At 39.9% G+C, this 18,982-nt stretch overlaps 1 protein-coding gene across 5 annotated transcripts; it reads right to left on the bottom strand.

Moving 5' to 3' along the window:
• Nucleotides 1-190: 190 nt before the first annotated feature.
• cfap54 (cilia and flagella associated 54) lies at nucleotides 191-18,970 on the bottom strand. Of its 5 annotated transcripts, none has more exons than XM_058088076.2 (55): nucleotides 17,784-18,968; nucleotides 17,317-17,422; nucleotides 17,068-17,217; nucleotides 16,786-16,951; nucleotides 16,662-16,720; nucleotides 15,539-15,682; nucleotides 15,320-15,433; nucleotides 15,126-15,227; nucleotides 14,854-15,046; nucleotides 14,658-14,756; nucleotides 14,446-14,558; nucleotides 14,269-14,380; nucleotides 14,071-14,147; nucleotides 13,200-13,319; nucleotides 12,997-13,123; nucleotides 12,868-12,905; nucleotides 12,609-12,737; nucleotides 12,352-12,529; nucleotides 12,151-12,284; nucleotides 11,251-11,451; nucleotides 11,076-11,168; nucleotides 10,821-11,009; nucleotides 10,614-10,732; nucleotides 10,388-10,535; nucleotides 10,090-10,245; nucleotides 9,893-10,015; nucleotides 9,677-9,799; nucleotides 9,465-9,585; nucleotides 9,284-9,373; nucleotides 9,085-9,211; nucleotides 8,901-9,006; nucleotides 8,604-8,702; nucleotides 8,391-8,497; nucleotides 7,270-7,467; nucleotides 6,851-7,020; nucleotides 6,653-6,783; nucleotides 6,373-6,582; nucleotides 6,105-6,301; nucleotides 5,784-5,919; nucleotides 4,659-4,782; nucleotides 4,242-4,586; nucleotides 4,077-4,164; nucleotides 3,749-3,919; nucleotides 3,396-3,462; nucleotides 3,125-3,310; nucleotides 2,922-3,008; nucleotides 2,730-2,849; nucleotides 2,533-2,580; nucleotides 2,168-2,461; nucleotides 1,499-1,653; nucleotides 1,318-1,423; nucleotides 1,033-1,180; nucleotides 803-957; nucleotides 540-686; nucleotides 191-452 (listed from the first exon to the last, which is right to left on the bottom strand). In XM_058088076.2, exons 1-55 carry the CDS (start codon nucleotides 17,936-17,938, stop codon nucleotides 342-344), a joined length of 7,512 nt encoding a protein of 2,503 aa, XP_057944059.2. In that variant the 5' UTR covers nucleotides 17,939-18,968; the 3' UTR covers nucleotides 191-341. The 5 variants fall into 5 exon arrangements, with proteins under 5 accessions (XP_057944059.2, XP_078643598.1, XP_078643599.1 ...); XM_078787472.1 differs by having other exon boundaries at nucleotides 17,068-17,233; nucleotides 17,784-17,934; XM_078787473.1 differs by lacking the exon at nucleotides 17,784-18,968 and adding an exon at nucleotides 17,662-17,742.
• Between the last annotated feature and the right edge of the window lie 12 nt (nucleotides 18,971-18,982).

The raw sequence follows: 18,982 nt of genomic DNA, 5'->3' as shown, positions 1-18,982 counted from the left end.
TTTTATCTTAAGAATGAAATATCATTTTCTAATTTCCTTAAATTTAAATGTGCTTCAGCGACTAGCCGTTTTGTGTAAAGGTGGTATGAAACATAAGCTTAAATCAGGCATTGGGATTTATGGTTTGCAGTTGTCATCTTTCTTGATTGGATTCAGAAAAAAATACAACAATGTCATTATTTTCACACAATTTTATTCAAAAGGAATGTCATAATAGTCAATACTCAATCATAATTTATAATATATTATTGTCATAATAGTCAATACTCAATCATAATTGAGTCTGTTTTTTTTTAAAACAAACAATAAGCATAGCTTGGTTGAACAAAATAGCTTGCTTGCTATGCTGTTTGATTTAACATGTGGAGGTAAGGGAGGTATATGTTTTTAGGTCCAGAAGAAATGAGCATTTCCCCATCTTCAAAAATAACACTCTCACCAAAATCACTCAGCTGAAACAAATAGAGAAATAGTTTTGTTGAATGAATGCAGACCGGAATAATTTTTATGTGCGTGGTGGTTACTTTTTTTTTTTTTACCTGTTTTTGCAAAAGCTTATGTGCCAGCTTTACAAGTTTGGGACTCTGTGTTCCTTTCAGTTTGTTGAGGAGCAAAGTGGCTCTAATTAGAGTCACATTAGATGCTGGTGGCAAGCGAGGCCACCCTGACAGGAGGCTTACCGCTTCCTACAAACATTTATACATGGTGTTATTTTTTTGAGACTCGTTCTCATGACATTGTAGAGATATTTAAACGACTAATTTGCTAAAATATCACAACAAGATGCTGGTTGTTTTGTTACCTGAAGCAGTGCCATGCTCTCATCCACTCTGCCTCTCTGTGCTTTTAATTGTGCACCTTCCACCATCAAAAGCGCTTGAATGTTGACATCTCCAAAAAGAGTACAGTCGTCCAGACACTGCTTTAGCACCTGAGCTGTCTTGTCGTGAATCTTAGCTTTGAAAGGTAATACGCCATCAATGTATTTGAACACATGAGCCTGAAAGTAAAAGAAAGCACAACCAAACATACCTGTATGAGGAGTTGCGACATCAGAGGCCTGTGCTGCGAGGCAGCGGAATAGAGCCACACGGCAACGTAGCCACAAAAGGCCACTGACCCGCTCACTGGCCTCGACTGCTCTGGGGCAGTCTTCATGCCGTATGCCATCATCGGTGTCCTGTTGACAGAATAAAACACAAATATCCACATGCATTCATGCATGCCTTGACAGATTAAGCAGTTATTGTGTATAATTGTACATTTCATGTAATCACAGGGCATTTAAATATTGTTTCCCTGGGTAAATAATTCTACCTGTTCATGGTCACTCCCAACAAATGGGGGATCAAGTGTTGATTTTTCATGATCAAGCACTTTGAGGTCTTGCAGCAGCAACAGTGATGCAACTGCCATCTCCAAACTGAAGATGTTAACATGCAACAGATATTAAATGTGATATTAAAGAAAAAAGACGACACAAACGAGGCTGTCATACCTTAGTGCAATATGTCCTTGCTGCATGTATAGATTGGCCTTGAGTAGATTGGCCTCTATTTTCAATTCCAGGTTCTCAATTTCACTACAGGAGGAAGATGGGAGCTTTTTCAATATGGATTCCAATAGGAGGTTAGTTTCTTCCAGGAGGAGGTACTAAAGCAGAGGAGATGGCAGATAAGGATGTGATAATGCAGTGGAAAGTAAAGATCTGTTAAAGGGGACCTATTATGCTTTTTCCACTCTTCTAACATATAAATGTAGTATAAATGTAAAGTGTAGTCATGTCAAGGAGTCAGAAGATCAAGTAGTAACAATGTATCAATGTATCATCAACTGTGTTTATTTTGTGTAAGCAATGAAACAAAAGCAGTTGTCTGTGTAGCATTATAGAGTGTGCATACAGGGAGCGAGGTTGCCAATAGCCATTTCCCACCACAATCAGTGGGTCGATCTGCCAAAAACTTGTATGACCACATTAGATGCTAAAATGCGAAGAATAAATTAAAACAGACCATTTTCACAGGAAGTACAAAATCCAAAGAAATATAACTGAATAGGGGCAGATTCTGGAAGATCTAGAAAGCTTTCTGTGCTGGTTATCGTGTGTACCTGCTCTATAGGAGTCCACAACCTGAAAAATGAGCATAATAGGTCCCCTTGAAATTACCTTAATCCTTTCTGGTGTGAGATTTTCCTGCGAAGCAAATAACTTTGTTTTTTTATTCTGCAGGACAGAGTTCTCAGAATGTGTTTGCTCCTTTTTGTGTTCTTCTGTGTCTTCTGTGTAGCTTAATTTTGTAAATGTTCTTTCTTGTGGACCTGGTTCAGGAGGGCTTTGTACGGTGTTACTGACAGCCACGGCGCATTGAACAAGTGCAAGGTTAAATCGGAGCCTCAGTGTGGATCCGGAAAGTGCACTGACCTCTGGAGAAAGGTCACAGTTGACAAGTTCCTCACATGCCTAAGAAAGAGTCACAAACAGAAATCGTACTAAAAAGAACAAGTTTTTTCGGTTAAATGCACTGTATGTACCTGAACATTGTCGAGGAGCACCTTATCATTATGAAACATCTTCTGAGGCTGCAGAACAAGTGCAAAGCATTATTAGTATTGCTAAGCTCAGTTAACTAAAGTCATAAGTTCAAGGTGCATCTGACTACATTAACCATATGACTTAAATACTGGCTCATAGACAAAAAAAGTGTGTGTGTATGTGTGCATGTCCATACTTGGAGGAACTCATTAGTGATGTAGCGTCCATTAGGGAGAAGAATCCCCACTCCTTGTGACAGCTGCAGTGCATCTTTGATGGCCTCGGAGAAGAGGCACAGTTCAGCCAGAGTGCGGATCTGCAGAAACACCTCCTAAATATTTTTAAAAATCCCACTGGAGTATTGTAGAAAGGGCTAAAAAATGCTGACCTTTAGTATTTTACTCTCAATATTGCGTTCAACGTCTCTGCAGACAGTCCCCACAAAATGCTGATAAAGGGCAAGCATGGGCAGAAGCTGAAATTAAATTACAAACTTTATTCAACACTATATATACTCCCTGGACACTTAGTTGAGTAAACTTAAATGTAATGTAATAATTGACTTGTCAAGTCAACATTTGGTGTGCATACTGCTATGTAGTAGCCTGTGATGAATAGCCAATGGCAGATAAAATTCAGGCTGGCGACAGTAGTCCCAAGGTCAGCCCTGTGATGTTCTGAGAAAAGGTCAACCCCAGGGAGAAGTTCATCTCCGATGCTGTATGAAGCATACTGGAGGTCATCGAGGGGATGAGCCAGGGAGCAGCACAGCACACACTATATGGCGGATGGAGATTATACATACAGCACATATGGTCAAAATGTTGGGAATTAACAAAATAATCACTCCTTGAATATTTACCTTAAAAAGGTGAGTAGATAAAAGAGAGCACATGGTTCTCTGGTTGATATCAGAAGTTAGAATATACCTGTAGATGCATGAATAAACAAACACAGCATCTCACAGTGTGTACCCTTCACATTTCAGCAACCTATTTTCTACACTATATCTTCTAAAGGCACAATACTATAGAGGCTAACTTTGCTATACTTTAGAGTAGATCTACTCAGTGTACAGCTTGTACAGCAGTGTAGATTTACCTTTACTGAAAATGACAGGGAAAATGTATTACATTTTCAATAGCTTTTGGCCACGACGGTAGTTCAACATAAACAAAAAAAGCAACAGATAATAATAAATAAACATCAACCTACTGTGCAATCTTAGCAGCAAGCACCGCCGCCTGTAGACATCCCCAAATGCCAGCATGTTTTAAAGTTTGTTGCAGTGTGCCACCGCCAAATGTCATCCCATCCCATTTATCAATCACTCCCGAGCTCTGTAGAGCAGCATCAACAGCTTTACTCCAGCAAGTGTGCGCCATCCTACAGGTAAAAAAAGAAGAAAAAAAAATGCAGTGCAATAATGAAAAGCTTGGTAACGTAGTTATGGCTGTGTAATTACAGGAAAGAGGAAGGATACAATGAAGGGTTTGTTTCAAAAGGCACACATTCATAGACTTTGCAGAAAAAAGATTCAGACCGTGTGTTTCCGTCGTAGAAATGCAGGTTTCCCATTTCATGCAGTGCATATACTATGAGGGATTCTTGGCTCTTGCTCTGGAGATATTCTGGTTGAAGTTGGCAAGGAACAATTCATGAAGTTTTCAGCATCTTTAGGAATTTTCATGTATTTTGTGGCCCTTACTTGTGGATGTAGCATATGTAGAGATGACTTTTGGCAAGTGGTCAGGGCTGATCGGGAGATTGTAAAGTGTGTCTGGAGTGATGTTGTAGTTATCAATCAGGTTCCAAGGCTGGATGTTTGGTGTGGCCGTAAGTATGGGATTGAAATCAATCTCTGCTTGTATGCGTTGCTCACTTTCCAAACCTGCTTGCGTATGGGCAAGGAGCAGCAGCAGTAATGATCGGCTATAGCGGAAAACTTGGAGACAATGCGGTACTCTTTCGAGAGATTGACGGTAAAAGTGCAGCGTGTTTTCCACATCCAGAGGAACACACACAAGGGCCTGGGAGCGCTTGATCTCTGCATCTTATGACGAACAAGTAAATGTAAGAAAACATTACTTATGTAATTAAATGTGTAATGCTTCAGTGTTCTAACCTATGAGCTCCCTTTTTGTAGGATGCATGACGAGGTGAGGATTCTTGTGGCTTGACGGGCGCTGAGCAGGTTGAGGTATCCATCCACTGAGCACCTGGCAGCCTGCATAACTCTTGTATGTGACCTAAAACATAATCATACTTTAGATTCATTCATTCATTCATTTTCTACCGCTTTTCCTCACCAGGGGTGCTGGAGCCTATCCCAGCTGTCTTTGGGCGAGAGGCGGGGTACACCCTGGACTGGTCGCCAGCCAATCACAGGGCACATATAATAGACAAACAACCATTCACACTCACATTCATACCTATGGACAATTTGGAGTCGCCAATTAACCTAGCATGTTTTTGGAATGTGGGGGGAAATAGTATTGGAATAAAATAATATTTACTGTAATATAATGATTAATTTCTACGTATTTCAATGTGTTTTAAAAGAGAAATGAAATGACATTAGGTTTGCAATATGGATGATATGTTTTATGACTATTGCCCTATGTTTTAGGTATTTTCATTTGTACATTTCATGAAGGAAAGGTGCATTGAGGCAATTCTTTAAAAATAATCCTTTCTGAATGTTCCTAAATAGGCTTTTTACTCACAAACATTTAGAATCTAAAAACCAGTATCATAAAACAAACAAATCTTTTTGAGCTGACACAAATAATCAAAAACATGTTAATGTGAGAGGTCTCACTTGCTCACATTTTGTATTTGCTGAACGTTTGAGGACGAGTTTAAGAGTTGATATGGTAATAATAAAGAAAAAGAGTAATACAAAAATATGCTTGCTGACTGTATTTTTTAAAAAAATGTCCCAAAGTTTAGAAATTGATATCCCTTTACATAAAAACAACCATTCACACTCACATTCATACCTATGGACAATTTGGAGTGGCCAATTAACCTAGCATGTTTTTGGAATGTGGGAGGAAACCGGAGTACCCGGAGAAAACCCACACATGCACGGGGAGAACATGCAAACTCCACACAGAGATGGCCGAGGGTGGAATTGAACCCCAGTCTCCTAGCTGTGAAGTCTGCGCGCTAACCACGAGACCGCCGTGCAGCCCTACTTTCGATTACATGCTAAAAAAACAATTACTTCAAATTGATGATGTTCTACCTCTTTTCCAGTGACCCATTCGGTTTTCAGATGGTGCGGTTGTGGGACATTTGGCCCTGCATTAGTACTAATTCTTTCAAGCAGCTTCCTCTGGGCCAGGATCAAGAGGGGCGTTACTGTCAAGGCGTATCGGTCACTAGGATGACACAGGTCAGATTCACATTTATGTGTCGCTCTTCAGTTCACATGGTTTTGTGACCGCAAAGTGGCCAAAATTAAGTACTATAGCAAAGAAAATTCAAGAAAAACGTCCTTTTCAAACCTTCTGCATGTTTTTAATACAGCTCATGGTATGGTGCTAAAAGATTGACATCCATTTACCGGGTGTACGAGTTGAAAAGTAAGCCGAAGTGTGCCAGGTTTTCCCATTTGCCCCCATCATGGAGCAGCTCAAGAGTGTGCAACACCAATGTGCGGACCCAACGCATATCCACCTGGGTGCAGTCATCCAGTGGGACTGAGAAACAAAGATTGAACTCTTCTTCCTCTTCAGTTACGCTGTCATACACACGCCACAGCTTGAGGTGACAACAAATAAATGATTAAAATAGAATGAAACAATATTTTCATGTATTCGCAAGCTACTTACTCCCAGTCTGCTGAGCATGTCTAGAATCAGATCTGTTGTGTACACCAATAGAGGGGTGAAGATCTTGTGCAATTCCACTGATGTAACCAAGAAGGGAGGTCGAAGCTGAGCAGCCGTCTGTTGCAATGCGGTAATTCTGCTGCTTTCTTCCCACACGGTGTGACAGACTTTCTGCAGAGTTGTCCAGTGACCTCCGCGATGGGCCAAGACCTAAAAACAAAAATCAAAATACTCAAATTAGACAAAGATACAATTATAGTATATGATTAACGATCTATACCATGGCCTTGCGCAGATGTAAGGCAGCTTTCCCCAGTGAGTCCATTAGCATTCTAGAAGCAGTTTTCTGCTCCTCTCGCTGTTGAAAGTGGTCTTGGTCCTCTTCACCACTGCCCCCAGAACCATCATATACTGCAAGATAGCAGTAGCAACATGATTTCCTTTTTTCAAATATTGCCCATTTTGTTATCTTACCTACTTTCGTTTTTATTCCAGTCTTTGTTGAAAGTATCATTTGACTGATCAGAGTCTGAAAAGTGTCTCCCATAAGTAAGTAGCGGTTTGAAGGCTAGCTGTTCCTTTGAGTGTCTCTGTATCAAGAAACCTGAGTTGGCCAGAAAGAATCTTGATGGATTTAAGTGGTTGTATCTGAAACACATTGGATATTATTTATTAGGAGCTCTCATAGGAGATCTCATTTAAATGGTGTACAAAGGTGCGGACTACACTTCACATGGAGAGGTGTTTCTTTTAACAAGGTAAGCAACAATGATTTATGGGAAGTAAACAGTTTGTGAACAGGCTTCCCCAATCCTGACACAGTGAGCTTAGCTGTAACATTTGGAGCAGATCATGTAGCTGCCTCATAGGCAAGAAGAAGAAGCAGTATGTGTGAACCTGGATTGAAGGGATTCTTCATGGAACTCATGTAAGTCCCACTCAAATAGCGTCAGATGTGCCTGAGCGATGCAGTAGTTGAGCTGAGACCTCCACGCTCTCTCTTCAGAGCACGTTTTCCTCAGTTGAAGCCTCCTCTGTTGGACTTTAAAGACAGACTTCAGCGCGGACAGAAGCCTCTCCACAGCTTGAAGCTCTCTACACAAAAAAGAGCAATTACAGCAATACATTTATAATACATTTTCATTCATTAATTTTCTACCGCTTATCGTCACGAGGGTCGCGGGCATACTGGAGCCTACCCCAGCTGTCTTCGGGCGAGAGTCGTGGTACACCCTGGACTGGTCGCCAGCCAATCACAGGGTACATATACAGACAAACAACCATTCACACTCATATTCATACCTATGGGCAATTTGGAGTTGCCAATTAACCTAGCATGTTTTTGGAACATGGGAGGAAATAGTATTGTAATAAAATAATATTTATTGTAATATAATGATTAATTTCTACGTATTTCAATGTGTTTTAAAAAGAAATGAAATTACATTAGGTTTGCAATATGGATGAAATGTTTTATGACTATTTTCATTTGTACATTTCATGAAGGAAAGGTGCATTGAGGCAATTCTTTAAAAATAATCCTTTCTGAATGTTCCTAAATAGGCTTTTTACTCACAAACATTTAGAATTTAAAAACCAGTATCATAAAACAAACAAATCTTACTTTGAGCTGACACAAGTAAACGAAAACCTGTTAGTGTGAGAGGTCTCACTTGCTCACATTTTGTATTTGCTGAACGTTTGCGGGCGAGTTTAAGAGTTGATATGGTAATAATAAAGAATAAGAGTAATATAAAAATATGCTTGCTGACTGTATTTTTTAAAATAATGTCCCAAAGTTCAGAAATTGATATCCCTTTACATAAAATTTGATGTGATTATCATTATAATCGTTTACCACAAAGAGATTTCCCCTACTTATTATAGATAAAAACGTATTTCCATAAGCAATTAAATGAGATTAATTTGAGTTAACTATGGAGAGTGCGCTTAATCGCAATCAAATATTTTAATCAATTGACAGCCCTTATATACATACATACATACATACACTATACCTGACAGTTCTAGCTTTCAGAAGTGCACCACGACGAAGTTTAAACTTCCGTTTCTTTGTAGTACTTTTCTGAGATCTCCTTGGAGTACTTTTCTGAGACAATAAGTTCTGCAATTAAAAAAAAGCTTCATTTATTTATGCTTTACAGAAGATTAAAAATGTTATTGACCATTTAATTTGAATAGAAAATATAAGAATAATTGTACAATGGAACCTCTGTGTCGATTTCCGTTTTGGCTGATTTGCTGCCACCTGTCTGCTGTCTTTTGCAGTGCACTGCTGGTCCTGCCGGGGTGGAGCCACCTGTGCACACCTGAGAACAAATAGTCATCAAGCCTTCATAAACCATGTTGTGAAGCTCACTCATTGCCAGATTATTTCCTTGGACTTCTGCAGCTTATGCTTCTCCTAGCACACTTTTGTACAAAAACTAAAGTTTGTATATTGTGAGGATAAGCAGCATAGAAAATGGATGGATGCATTATTTTCAAGTCTATCTTTGCAGTTTTACCTGTGATGATGGCGTGTCTGTCGGGGTGGGTTCATTAGCTTCTTCTTTATCACACTGACTGTTCCTCTCCAAACATTCTGTGGATGTTTCAGTTACCTCATCTCTCCTGATGAAGATACACACATGAAGCTATGTATGTATTTATTTTTAGATTATGCAAACCATGGGTGGGATTAATTTATACTTGGCCAGAAAGTCAAATATTGCTTGACCCCATTGTATCACAAGTTCTGGGTGTCCTTCTTCCAAGGCTCTCTGAAGTAGCAGTGCCGAAAACTCAATGAAATTTGAATGGTTCCTGAGATGCATAACTACAAAAAAAGCATAACCATAAATGCCAGAATGTAATTGATTTAAAATAAAATGTGATGCACACCACTTACCGTCTTCATAAGTGTTCTTTAGAGCTCTGCTGAAGAGCCGCTCGCGGAGTACAGCAACAGCCTCAGAACCAGTCAGCGAGGGTAAAATCTCTATGGAAATGAAATGTTATCGCATGACAGAATTTACTACTCTGTAATATCATATAGATTTTAATAATGTTTAATAAATGTAAAGTATTACTATTCACTGGACCAGGAGGTGCGTCTATTGTGATTGTTTCTCTGTACTTCCCATAAAGTTCTTTCAGCTGCAGACTTGTTTTTAGTTCCTCCTTCATTGTAGCAGAATTTTCCGTCTTTGACTAAGAACAGACATACACAAAACACAAACTGTGTAATACAGTATTTATGATTTATACCAGGAAAGAATAACAAATCAACACGCATCTTTACCGCCACATGTTTGTTGGGAAGTCTACCGAGTCGCTCTTGGGCATCAAAAATGTCTTGGAGAAGAGCACGACCGCTGTCAATCACCATGCCCGCCTTAGGATGCTCCTTCGCTGCACGCAATGCCTGGCCATAGAGGAAATTACACAATACAACTTTGTTATTCAGGACTTTTTTTTAAGATTACATTCATATTTTGTGACAAACATGCACACACACCTTAGACAGATAGTTGGTGATACAGGCGATCATGTGCATAAGGGACTCTACTGTGTTTCTGGACCATTTTTGTTTGAGATAAGGTCCATTCTGTTTCAAAACCGTCAAGCATTTGGTGAGCAACTGAAAAACAATAGTTTGGGGAAATTTTTCATACAATATCAGAAAAACAATCCCATTGAGAAAACATGTTTTACCTCAATTGCAGGATCACAAGGGATCTGATGGAAGACGAAGGGAACCAAAAGGGCATAACAGCTTACTACAGCTTGAACGACAAAGCTGCTGTCATTTAACCACATGGCTAAGTCCATGGCCACGAGTAACCGTTCACATTCATGAAGTCTGGCTTCCTATATATATATAGACACATGTGCATATTTCATGTTTAGCAGATCTTAAACATGTTCATAATAATACATGTAAAAAAGCACATTATGGTCAGTCGTCTGCTAGCACTTTGAGTAACACTGTATGACACTTATCAAAAATGACCTGTTTCCAGACAAAGAGTCCGCATATGCTGCCTGAGTCACACAGGAGTGAGTGCTGCTGAATGTTGATGTCAATCTCAATGAAGATGGACGTCAGGAAGAGCTGACACAGGAGAGGAGATGAGTTTTGTAGGGCCTTCAAATGCAGCCTTCAACAGGGACAGGAGACAAATGAGTTGAGCTAGGACCAAACGATACTGTAGATATTTATGGGCTTTCATCCTTACGCAGTTGAAGCAAGTCTATCCTGTGTGCTTTGTGGCCCACTCTCAGGAAGGGTATAGTGATTCCACAATTCCTTGCAGGCTCTCTTTGCGATGATGTATTGCTTGGTTTGGAATGCCACCTGAGCATGGAGCCAAAAAAACTTAAGGTAATACTATGACCAGTAGGTGGATATTGGGAGGTTCTAAGTAAAGCTTCAAAAAACGTACCTGTGCCAAGTGAGCCCATGTGGAGAGCAATGACTGCGGCATGGATGCCATTAGTGGGATGCTGGTTCCTCCTATGCTGTTGCCCAGCAACTTCCCTTGACTGTTGTATGCTGCGAGAGCAAACGCATACTTCTGGTTTGGTTCAAGCCCTTCCACCTTCAGCTCCCACTCACCAGAAACTGCTGGTACCTGGAAACATTTTTTTAGTGTAACATTCGTCTAACAAGTTGACATTATGTGCAAAAAATGGCATACAAAATTTCCAGTTCCTGCTAGGCTGCAGTCTCCAAGGCGAACTTTAAGGTTGATACCCTCAGCTGCACGGCCACAGAGTTGATACCAGAAAACCTTAATTGACGCAGGAAGGGATTTATGAGATCCTGAAACATGATGTTTAAATTGACAAAAAAAAAACAAAAGGGATACTCACTTGTTCCTCCATATGGTACGGAGCAGGAGCAAAGGTTAAAGAGTGGTCAGTGCGGTAGATTAAAATGGGAGGAGGCGGAGGGCTTTCCTGTTCCTCTTCCCTCACAACTTTGCCTTCATTTTCAAGCGTGTACTTTGGGTTGTTAGCCGTGTACAGTTTTCTCTCTTCCATTCCTGCCTTCTCTACTAAAGTGCAGGCTTCCTAGTGGGGGTGATATGCATTTATCAATCATGCTATTTTGTGGTTGAAAACGGCCTAAAATGTGTTTGCCTAAATTAAGCATTTTCTACCTAAAAACAGTACAAATACAAGCCATTTACTGCGATTGACTGGAAATCATTCCAGGGTGTACCCCGCCTCCCACTCATAGTCCATTGGGATAGGCTCCAGCATACCCCTGCCACCCATATGAATATTAAGCAGCATAGACAATGAATGAATGAGTATAAGGTATTCAGAAATTGCATTATAAGATGTGATGCTATGCAGTATTCTACATTGGTCACTAGGTGTCAGTATATTACTGTTATGTAAGTATTAGACTTGATCGCCAAAACAACAGGCATACAACAACATAATAATAATTAAAATAATCATCAAATCATCATCATAATAACTACTGTTGCGGCTGTTGACAGAAGGGGACAAATGGGTATTTTGTCCCGGGCCAAGGCCTGAAGGGGGGGCCCAGAACTGGTGTGTATGTGGTGTGGCGAGGGGTGTTGGGGGGCACACCATTTGTCCAGAGTCAAGGCAAAACTGTCAACAGCCCTGACTCTACACTACAAGAATATTTGATTTATACATAAGAAATCCAACATCATGGAAATCCGCATGTCATGGTTGGGTCTGAAACCAATTATCTGAGATAAACGAGGGAATGATATTTGTGCATACAACCTCTAGTAGACTCCTGATTTCACTGGAATCCTTTGACGTCATGTTGTCATACAACAGCAAGGCTTTCTGGGACAGAAAAAGTGCTTTGGACACTTTGTTCTTCTTGATCTTGTTCAACAGATCAGACTCTGTACCTGCAAACAAAAAAACTATATACGTAGCAATGGCAAATGCACACAAAGAAATGTGTATAAGGCTCACCTGATTTTAGCTGAATTAACTTGAGTGAAGCCCGATGGTGGACAATGTTCAACTCAAGAAGAAGGTCTATGACAAGCGAGCACATTTGTGGAGACTGACAGTATCGAGACTGTTTCACATCTAATTCTTCTTTTTCCTTCTCGTTCATTTCATCGTCTCGATTTCCCTCCTCTCTCTTCTGAAATGACAATTGCAACGTTCTACCGTGACATAAGGAGACATTACTGATGCAACATAATGTCATAAACGATACGTACCAGCAAGTAAGCAGTGTCAGTGGCTGCAGAGCCATCTTGGGGCATCAGCATGACCACACGCTTGACCAGAGCCTGGAAACCCTTTGTCACTACCTCACACACTTTCTCAAGGAGCTCTTTACGTGACCCCTGTGAATGCACACATTGTACGCTTTTCACCTGCAGGGCTTTTAGGAGGTGATTAAAAGGTTATGCAAATAGTTGGCAACTTCAAAATCCCAGCCAACGAACAACAATGCAATGCAAAAACATCAGTTACCTGAAGAAGAGAAAATGTCTTTTCACCATCATCTTTGACTTCACATGCAATTATAGAGAAAACATTGTGGTATTATACTGAAGCATATATACTGCATGTGGATGTGATATAAAGCTTAACAATCTTTACTGCGATCAGCTGCGCTCTCGAGCAGTAAGACCAAGCTGTGAATCATCTCTGCTGTCTTTAAGCAGTCAATTGTTGACAGGTCACAAGCGAAGGCCACATCACACTGCATGGATAAACACCATGTCCACTACATAGTAGGATATAAAGAGAGTATATATTAAGTCATGGCTAAATCAAACAATGGTTACATTTTTAAGTGCGACCTTGTCATGGTCTTGTGTAAGATCTGGGTTTGCCAGCTGATCCATCACTATAAGCAACTTCAGCTTTCCCCACAGAAACAGCAAAACATCCCAAACTAGTTCAGCATCTGGCTGTGCATTCTACAAAACACACACATGTTGTATGACACTTTCTGTCAAACTGCAGACATCTTTCCAAGCATCTTCTATACAATGATTCTATGTGTTATGAAAGTGTTGGAAAATGTTCTTTATTGATGATTTAGTCCTGGAAATTGAAAAAAAGAAAACAAACAAAAACCTGGCAGGAGTATCATGGTTTTATTGAGTGGCTGATACTAACTGCAAATTGAGCCTTTAAAATACTGTCGTATGGATATTTCGTTGGAGGGCAACACTTGCAATGAGTTGCCCGTGGTGGCACAGAACCGGGGAGGTTTAATACAACCAAACTCAGCATTACAAGATTGATGATCAGAGGACTAGCCCCCCCATCAGTGGTGAGTAAAGTCAGGTTCAAATGCTTAACTGAGCACGTCGAACCTTGCTTTATTATGCCGCCACAACATTGTGGATAAAACTATTCCTTAGATGCATAAAGAAGTTTTTCTCTGTTTTTCTCCTGCAACTACTGTTGCTGATTATTGGTCTCTGTTTAATTGAAGCCTTTTCCAACATTTTCCACTACAAATTAAGTAATAAAACTATGTATGATTCAAGTGGATTGTTATCAGTATTGGATGATATTGAAGGCTGCAATATTGATATTGGAGAAATATTTATTTTATTAAAAATCTGCTAATTTACGGGCTAATTTCCATTTCCACAATTTACAGCTGAGTGCAAAAAGGCATAAAAACTACAACAGTTATCCACTATTATATATACTTACAGGGACAGAACCACAAACAGCCTTGTGCAGAGTCTCCGTCAGACTTATGAGCCCATCAATGCACCACTTGTGTCTTTCTGTTCATGAACAAGACCATGTTATGATTTGAAATGAAATATCAGATAGGAGCTTGCTATAAAAACATAGACATTCTAGATAAACATTTAGGTGGAAGGTATGAACAATCACAGTGAGTACCAGTGCTGACGTCCTCTCGAAGCCGTTTTCTGTGGGAGGACTTCAGTGTGTTGAAACCATTGATTAAGGCAAGCTCATGTTCTGCCTTCCTGAATGAAGGGCCCTCCACCGCCTGATATACACGACCAGAATTTATAACACTATTTTTTTCCTCATGCAAAGAACGCTAGTACTTACAGACAAGATCTGCAGCATCGCTTGGGCGTGTTCAGCCAAAGCATCGGGTTGCTTGTACTGCATCATGAACTTAATGAACCTCACGGCAGCAGTGATGGGTACTTTGTTTTCTCCTGTAGCAAGACAATGAACAATGACTTCATGGAGATAAAACACTCAAGACACCATTCCCCGGCTGTAGTCTTTATTGTGCGAGACATGAAATGACATACCTGCAATAGCTACTTCCATTAGAGTCGATGTCATGGTCAGCGCACTGAGAGGCACACAGCACTGATCGCTACGCTTTTGATCACTCGTACTAGCCACGCCTTGATTTTAAATATGTGTATGCAAGCATATTCAAAGTCACTCTTCTATTATATGTAATGGCCAAACACTATCCTACAGGCATGTATTTGTACTGACCGGATAATATACCAATGCCCGCAGAAAAGAGTTCCAGGACCACCTCTTGCAACTCCGGTTCATCCGGTATCCTCGTCTGCAGCGGACGCAGAGAGCTGTCCCAGAGAGCTTCAGAGATGGCCAAGAACTGGGCTGCACTGCTGTCAAAGAGGCCCATAAGCATCCGCTCCGTAGCATTACGAGGCCATGGTATCTACGGCACATATAGAGCTTTTTCGTTAAAATGTCAAAGATTAACAAAGCCAGGATTGGATTTAACAGATTTTCTATACATTTGGAAAGTCCTGCAGGGTAGTTTTGGTCTTGATTATAATAATATGCTTGGGTTTCCTCCTGGTCTCAAACACAGCCCGCTTGAACATCAAGGCAGCAAGCTGAAAGAAAAATAATGCTATTTATGTTTATTGGCTGAAATTGAAGCATATTGGAGCAAAATGCTATATTGGAATAATAGTTAGTCTAGTGCCTTGATAGAGGCCTCTCTATAAGCCATCTGAGTCTCTTGATTGGCAGGACCATCACTCTGCTTCTCCTGCTCTGCAAGGTCGTTGATTCTTCCAAGGGCTCTCCTGGCAAATTCCTGTTAGCATTTACAAACAAATGAATATAAAATGAAGCGGTAAGCAGCACAAATGGTATTAGCAGATAATTAAGGTCAGGTCAATCCAAGATTGATATCACTCACCTCCGCCTGCAGAGAAGCCTGGTTGGCATAGTAACAGTGGCATATGGCGCAGTAGAGTGTGACAATCCATGGAAGATGTTTAGTGGTCATGATGTGCATATATGGCTCTAAACTGAGGCTTGCCCACAGAAGGTACTCCAGTGCCTTGAAGAGAATGGGATATTGATATATTAGAAAAAACATATTTCTCTAAATCATAACATTACATAGCATTACATTACAGAAGAGAGGGACATACAGTGACTTATTGTCCCCCAAAGTCACAGAGTCTAACGCTCTTTTAAACCTTCATTCTGACCTGAACACAGTACAATGCCATCACCATTCTTCATCCTCATTACAAGGACGGCAAGATGCATAAAAATAATAAAGATAAAGAAAAACATGAAGTGCATATTATTATCACTCACTTGGTAATATGGATGTACAATTTGCTGGATTTAAGTATGCTGGAAAATAAAATGAAATTACATGATGTCTTTGAACGCAACCCCTCACTGTTCCTAATAATTCAAATGTTCTGATACTATTAAAGAGCCTGGTGTTAGACAAATATTGGTAGATATTAGATAATGGTGATTTATCATGATTAATTAATTTAAAAACTGTGATTAATCTGATTTTTTTACATTTTATACTTTCACAGTTGTAGTGAAAACTTGAAATATTTAACTTACGGTGAGCAGAACGGGGATTAAAGCGAATAATGGTGTATGTCGTTGAAATTATTTGCCTCAATTGTGTGAGTGTACATTGTGTAATGCATGAAGACATATAAAATACATCACAACAAGAGAGTTGAAGTGTCAGACATCATGAAAATAATGCTTGTTATATGTCAATTTGCATTCTTATACCCCATCAGTGTGCATGAACTTCTTTTATATGTCCTTTGTTAATGCACTGCACTGTTTGAGCTCCATAACCAATTTTCTGACAGATTTTAGGCACTATTTACAGGCTGCTAGCATGTAGCTAGCAAGCAAGCCTAACTTCCAAGCCCTCTGTGGAGCGTGGCTGGACATTCTTCCAGGTGCGTGCATTTAAAATTATGTAAATTACGCATGAGTATGGGAATTAAATTTCGAAGGTTGCACTGTACCATCCTACTAGCAATACTTACTTGTGAATTATGATTCACTTTCATCAGGTAGCGGCAAATGTTGTAGATGTGCAAAGTACCTGTAAAATACAATTTTGATGTTTCATTTCAAGATAGAGTGGTATCTTTTGTTGTAATAGTGTACCATTATAAATTTGCCAACAGAGGTGCGCATGCGGCTGAAAAGCCTGCATCATTATCCTGATGAAGTTCAGCACATGCAGCAGTTTCGAAAGCCCCTTCTGGCTGAGAACCATTGGCCTTTTCTCCAACTCAAATATGCACACTGCACACCCCAGCATTGAACGAACCTACACGCACACACACAAAAACCAGCAGTCAAAAATGTACATTATCAACAGTGATTCAGATTTTTTACTTAGAAGTTTAATTATAGCATGCACAAAAAGCATTGTGCACGTTATACCTTCATACTAAAGATATCTTGGTCTGAGTCAAAACCTTCAGGGAAGAAGCAGGTCATTAAGTGGTCCACATCTTTAACATCACTTATACTGGTGGAGCAGAACTGAAACAGGAGCAGACTGTACCCTTGTGATAGAGCCAGCTGGTACAACTGCAAACATATCAAACTCATCACACAAAAAACAATGTATAAACTGTAATAATACAAAAATATACCATAGTCACATCATCCGCCATTTCTCTATTATACCTTTGATCCAGCAAGAAAATCTCCAATCTGTAACATGCGCTCCTGGTACAATGTAGAGGGCAGACGTTGTTTATAGTTTCGCCAAATCTCTGCCAGTAATGTACTCCTAAAAAGAAACACGTATCAATTCACATAATAATACATAGATAAGGTAAATCATGCATGTAATAATATGATTACTGTAGCAACCAGGTAGAATATTGGTTTTACTTCCTCGTATAAATGTATCTCAGATTTCTGTGTAAATATTAGTTAAAACAATTCAACAAAAACTAAAGCAAATAAACTAGAAAGCACTTTTCACAGTGACCTCCAAAGATATATCAATATTATTGAGGAACTAACCACAGCAGATGTATTCTGTTTAACAGAGAAGGGAATCAATAGAACTTGAAAAGTATCCACATCTGAATGTTTACATCGAAGCCTCCTGGAGAATAAAGTAGTTAGCTAACAAGCTAACTTACCCTTTAGCATACGAGACGTTGTCCTTGCTGGGAGCCGACGCTACTCGTTTCATCATTGTCATAAACGAGCTAATATCTCGCTCAAAAGATACAATAACTGGGTTTCTTTTGTCAAGTTTCCCATAATAGGTAGCGGGTAATTCAACGGTGGCCATTTTATAATGATTTTAAGATGCAAAAAAACAAATCCGTAGAAAGGCATATCACCATGGTAACGTCCCAGTGGTAACGACGCTAACTAGACTGACGTCATCGATAGTGACGTGAGATGCGTTTCAGTGGTAAGAACAAAGTCGGAATTCATGGACTCTATACTGGTCTTTTTATGGACACTATACTATGATTGCATACATTATATAAACTTAACTAGTGCAGTATGTAGAGAATGGATGGGAACAACGGTTTTGTACACTATTACTTTTTTTCTCTCTACATATAAAAAGCTTCATAAAATATGCATAATATGCCAAATTGTTATAATTTGTAGAAACCATTTCCATTGTAAGAGTTCACAGTAATAACTAGTTTTGATATAATTATATTGAAGGTGATGTGTTCCTCTATATTTTGGCGCCCCCTAGAGGCCATGGCATCCGTCTATATAGCCCAATGGGCCAGCAGGCTTCACATACTAAGTACTACTTTAGTACTATGGCTTTTGTTAAGGTATCTTCCAACAGTTTGCTCTTTCTACCGCCTGTAGACTAACAATGTGGAGAAGGGGAACATTTAAATGTGTTATGTGATAATTAATGGCATTCTGAGATCCCAGCATACTTTTTAGAGAGAAGATATTTGACATCTGAGCCCACAGCAAAACGGTACACGCTTTAGATGCCACCTAATGCTGCACCATACAAACTCATCACTTCCCATTCAAGCCCCACATCCACTTTGCTCGCAGTCCTAAAGCTTCTGGCACTGGCAAGCCAGCAGGCTAATGCTCTGGCAGCTCGTACTCATACAAACATGTGCACTGGGATCCAGACGGGGGCATTTCCTGGGTAGAGAACACAGGCAACATCAGCAGTATTCCCAGCCAATGTCACCTCATGAGGGAGAGCGAGAGAGAGAGAGAGAGAGACAGCCAGCCACCGTTGGGGAGATGAAACAATGAGGGTAATGGTGGGATAAACAGTTGACATCATTGTTCTAGAAAGATCAGCACTGCAAGTGGGGTGTAATGGGGCGGAGGGAAA

Source organism: Doryrhamphus excisus, linkage group LG21 (assembly GCF_037039965.1).
Source record: "Doryrhamphus excisus strain RoL-2023G ecotype Guam linkage group LG21, RoL_Dexc_Guam_v1.1, whole genome shotgun sequence".
In the NCBI taxonomy this organism is placed as follows: Eukaryota; Metazoa; Chordata; class Actinopteri; order Syngnathiformes; family Syngnathidae; genus Doryrhamphus; species Doryrhamphus excisus.
This window is presented reverse-complemented; position numbering and strand designations above follow the sequence as displayed.